Source organism: Macadamia integrifolia, chromosome 11 (assembly GCF_013358625.1).
Source record: "Macadamia integrifolia cultivar HAES 741 chromosome 11, SCU_Mint_v3, whole genome shotgun sequence".
Taxonomy (NCBI): Eukaryota; Viridiplantae; Streptophyta; class Magnoliopsida; order Proteales; family Proteaceae; genus Macadamia; species Macadamia integrifolia.
Window position 1 is genome coordinate 10,985,052 of NC_056567.1, and position 4,474 is coordinate 10,989,525.

The following is a 4,474-nucleotide window of genomic DNA, read 5'->3' on the forward strand; positions in this document are numbered from 1 at the left end:
CCTTCTTCTTCTTCTCTTCCCATTGTGGGAGTCTGGAGCGATTCATATTCTCATTGATCACTTAGGTTCAAATAAATCTGACCAGCAACTTAACGCAGTTACTACGATTCTCAATCTATCTATCCTCGAAGCCAATAAGACGAGGATCATGAAAACCGGTGGAGTTGTAGATGTCGTCGTTAGGATGTTGAGATCATGTGCCATGTGGGAAACGAATCGAAATTACCGACTCTCATGGTGGGAAGAAGAAGAGGGGTAAAATCGTCTTTTTTGTTTAAAAAATAACACTCTTCACAGTGATAGTTTGGCTGGATTTAAATATAATAAATGAACTTTTAGGGGAAAGAGGTAATATAGGCAAACATCAGGGGAGGTTGATGTAAATCACCCATAAGCTATACTCTCCCACCTTGGGCATTCCTATCAGTAAAAGAGACTAACATGCAAACACGGTAAAAATTACATTAAGAAAAAATACAAAATCTAGGCCTATGTTAGGCATCATGCAACAATCCATCCTGCAAAGAAGGAAACGAGGGAACCATCAAGGAGGAATCCACATAAAACATAAATCATTGCATAAAACATAATAAGATTAATTTGAACTATTAATTAGTTTTGAAAGAGAAAACGGGTAAGACTAATGCATAAACTTACCAACTAAGACGATTGTGAATGAAGCATCCAGTGGGAATCATGCCCTCCTTGTAATTTTTGGCGAAGGATAGATCAGCGGCCTTTTTCCTTTTCTCTCCTTCAAATCCTTGGCAACCTGAATTTCTAATTTATTGGAAGGCCAAACCAACTCCAATTCCTGGATTGTATTCCCTTCCCATAGTTCAGCTGGAAGCACTTGTAATTGAGAACAGTTACTGAAGAATAAGCGTTGAAGCTTTGGCATAGCCCCCTTCTCAAGTTTCCATGTAACAATACCTGAATTTTCAAATTTCAGCAACTGCAGTTCAGGAAATGAATATTTTCCATAGACCTCCAATTCATCATTTTCAAAATTTGTTTGTACCAACTTTAGAATATGAAGATTTGGTAGCTCCCCAAACATCTTGATTACGTTGGACTGGAGAATTGCCCTTTTCACGGTTATCTTGTTAATGGTGGCTGGCAATAGGATGGGGTCTTCGAACGTACATTCCTGTGCAAACTTCAATGACTGAAGATGTTGGAAGTTAAAAAGAACCTGCTGTTCGCTTTTGGAGACTAATTGGTGATAGCCGTATAATCCTAATTTTCTTAAATTAGGAGCTTTCTTGGAGATATTGATGCCATTCATAGAAGAATCTGATATGTAAGACAAGGTGAGGAGGTTTGGTAGATGGTCTTCACTTTTAGGTGTGGGAAGTCTACTTCGCCCATCTAAAAAGAGGTGTCTCAGTTGCTGCATCTTCCAGAAACCTTCTGGCAGCTTTGGAAGTGATCCTTGTCTCAAATCAATAGTTTGGAGATTCCGAAGGTTGAATATGGATTTAGGAATTCTCACCTTCTTTGCAGATTTCACCTTCAGGTACCTCAAATGAAAAAGCTCCTCAATGGATTCTGGGAGTTTGTTCTCAACTTCGTCCTCCCCAAGATTTAACACCTTAAGCAACGGGAAGTGTTTGAAGAGTAGTTTCCAATTTTCTTCAGAAACGCTTCGAGTATCTTGACTAAAGCAAGAGATGGAACGAACATGGGAAGAGTCGGAGGTTTTTGATTTGGATATATAATCTTGACAATTTCTTACTATGGAGAGTCTCTGTGTTTTGATTTGAGCGGTTGAATCATCATCTCCATCGAAATCATCATGCCAAGAAAATACTGTTTGATCGGTTGAATGATCATCTCCACCGATATGAACCTCAAGAAATCTTTCTTCCTTTGATAAATAGACACACAAGTCTCTCATGATATCATGAACTCGACATGATTTGATACCACCATCTAACCTCCTCCTTGTTACTTGAATCAAGTTTCGTTCAATGAGACCCTTCAAAGAGTCTTCTGCAACATCCTCTATGCTTCTATCTTTTGGGTTGTCCACCCATTGTATCAGTCCTTCAGCTATCCACAATTGGATCAGTTGCTTCACATATATCTCCGAGTCTTCTGGGAAAACACCCAGGTAGAGAAAACATGTTTTCAGTAGTTGGGGCATCCCACGGTAGCACACCGTCAAGATGTGTATATTCCATTTGGAAATACTTCTCTGTTCAATTTGGCTAACCATATTGGACCATCTGGAAACTGTCATCTTACTTGCACTAAGACAACAAGCCACCAAGGATATTAACATTGGCCTTCCATGACACGATTGAACAATATATTTTCCAAGATCTTCTAATTCTGTAGGGCATTTGTTTGATCCAAAAATCTTCTTACAGAATAGTTCCCAACTCTGTGAGTTGCCAAGGGAACATAATTGGAAATGGTATCCACAACCAGCCACCTTCTTGAACCGGGTTGTCAACATTATTCGACTTCCAACATTATTATCTGGGAAAGTATCTTTTAATTCTTTCCATGCTTCTGTATTCCAAACATCATCCATCACTATTAGATACCTACGACCACTCAATTGCTTCGTAATTTCCCGTTTCAATTCCCATTCCTCCATGTTACAGATATCTTCGTTAATTATAGTGAAATCACTTAAAATTCTGAGAAGCAATTTACGTAAACTATAATTTTTTGAGACCAACACCCACCCACGGGTTGTAAAATTATCTTTAATCGAACTATCATTGTAAACTTTGGTAGCCATAGTAGACTTACCTAATCCTCCTTCTTCTTGTATTACAATCACTCCCAGCTTCTTCCAATTCATATCAATTAACTGATTCACCAGTGTCTGACACCCTACGTTGAAGCCCACAACCTCATCATCATCATCTTCTTCCTTAGCTTTCCAACCTCCTGTTCGCGACATCCCTTCTAGCTTCGACACTTGCAAATCTTTCTTGTATTCGATGCCATACATGAATTTGTCACCATAGAAACTGCGGATCTTATGTATAAGTACCTCCACATCCATGTAAAGACGGCCGAAGTCTGGGAAAAATGGCTCCCTGATGTTTGATGATCTGTGCTTTGCAAGATCATGGACATTTGTGTCCACAACGTACTGTGATTGATGAGCTAAATCCCTTATTTCTACAATGATCTGCCATCCAGTACGATGATTAGAGGTTCTTTTTTCACGATAAGTGAGGAATCTAAGTATGACTTCGAACCGGCTATAAAGCCATTCAAATTGACTCTCCAAGCTATCAGGAATACGGTTATTCCCTTTTGCTGATAGAAGTAGTGTCAGGTTATTCAAGAGGACCATGACACTGACCAGTGCCATTATTTTGCTTCCTAATTAACTCTGATACTTTTTACTCTCTCCTCTGATCAAATCTGTTCTCCAGATTTCAAACTTCAAACGGATGATCAGTTACTTAAAGACAATCACAGTGTGTAGGAGGAGTGTATAAAGATGAGACGGTGGGAAGACCTAATTAATTACTAACCTGCTGAAATTAATATATACCAGTATTCTAGCTATACCTTTCTTTGAGACCTTAAGTATTAACAGAATAGCAACTTCACTGGTGCTTCATAAAACACTACTTGCAACTTATTATGCAAATCCAATTCTTTTGGATGACCGGATCAGATTCACGTATGAGATTATTCTTATAAACTCTTAGTTCTGGCAATTGGAATCCACTATCTCTCTGTATTTAATGAATTCCAATTGTTCAGACTAGGGGCGTACAAGAATAATCTCATACGTATACCTGATCCGAATTCTTCTTCCGACTCTCATAAATAAAAGATAATTAATCTAGACCAAATTATATATTCCAACCATAGCTTCAAAGTCGTTGGGGCTTCTTGTAGACCAAATTATATATTTGGTTGTACAAATAATTTTTGCATTGTTAAGAAGGAGAGGTCATGATCATATCTTCTTAACCCAACAACCATATTTAAATGAACCATTTATAATAAATTATTGTAACATCAAAGTCAACCAACGGGAGTTTGATCTGATATTTTTAATCTTATTATACACAAACTGATAAATTTCTTTGCTGACCTTTAGAGAAACATACATAAACTGGCATTAGATTAACTGGGTTTTGGTAACGTGTACTCATAAATAAATAAGTTAAAGAGCAATCTACATCCTCTCCTCTGTATTTTGTTTTTATTTCAACCCCTTTTCCTGGATTTTCAAATATTCAGCAGACCTCCCCTGTCAGTTAACTTTGTTGGTAGACTGTTTGTTGTGGATGTTAAAATATGATTCTACCCTTTTGCCTTTAACAACTTATCATTTTCCCATTTTACCTTTATCCCAACCCTCAAAACCCCCAATATGAAACCTTACATTTCACTACACCCTTTCTCCCTTGACCGATCGAGTGATTAGGATGCACCTCTGGATTTGTGCAGAAAATTATAGATTCATGATTGAGATAACAACCTAAGG

General features: G+C 37.8%; 1 protein-coding gene across 1 annotated transcript; it reads right to left on the reverse strand.

Annotated features, from left to right (window-relative positions):
- Positions 1-411: 411 nt before the first annotated feature.
- On the reverse strand, positions 412-3,340 carry LOC122092906 (putative late blight resistance protein homolog R1B-14). The gene is made up of 2 exons (XM_042663209.1): positions 658-3,340; positions 412-518 (listed from the first exon to the last, which is right to left on the reverse strand). The coding sequence occupies exon 1, from the start codon at positions 3,338-3,340 to the stop codon at positions 695-697; it is 2,646 nt and encodes an 881-aa protein (XP_042519143.1). The 3' UTR covers positions 412-518; positions 658-694.
- Positions 3,341-4,474: the final 1,134 nt, after the last annotated feature.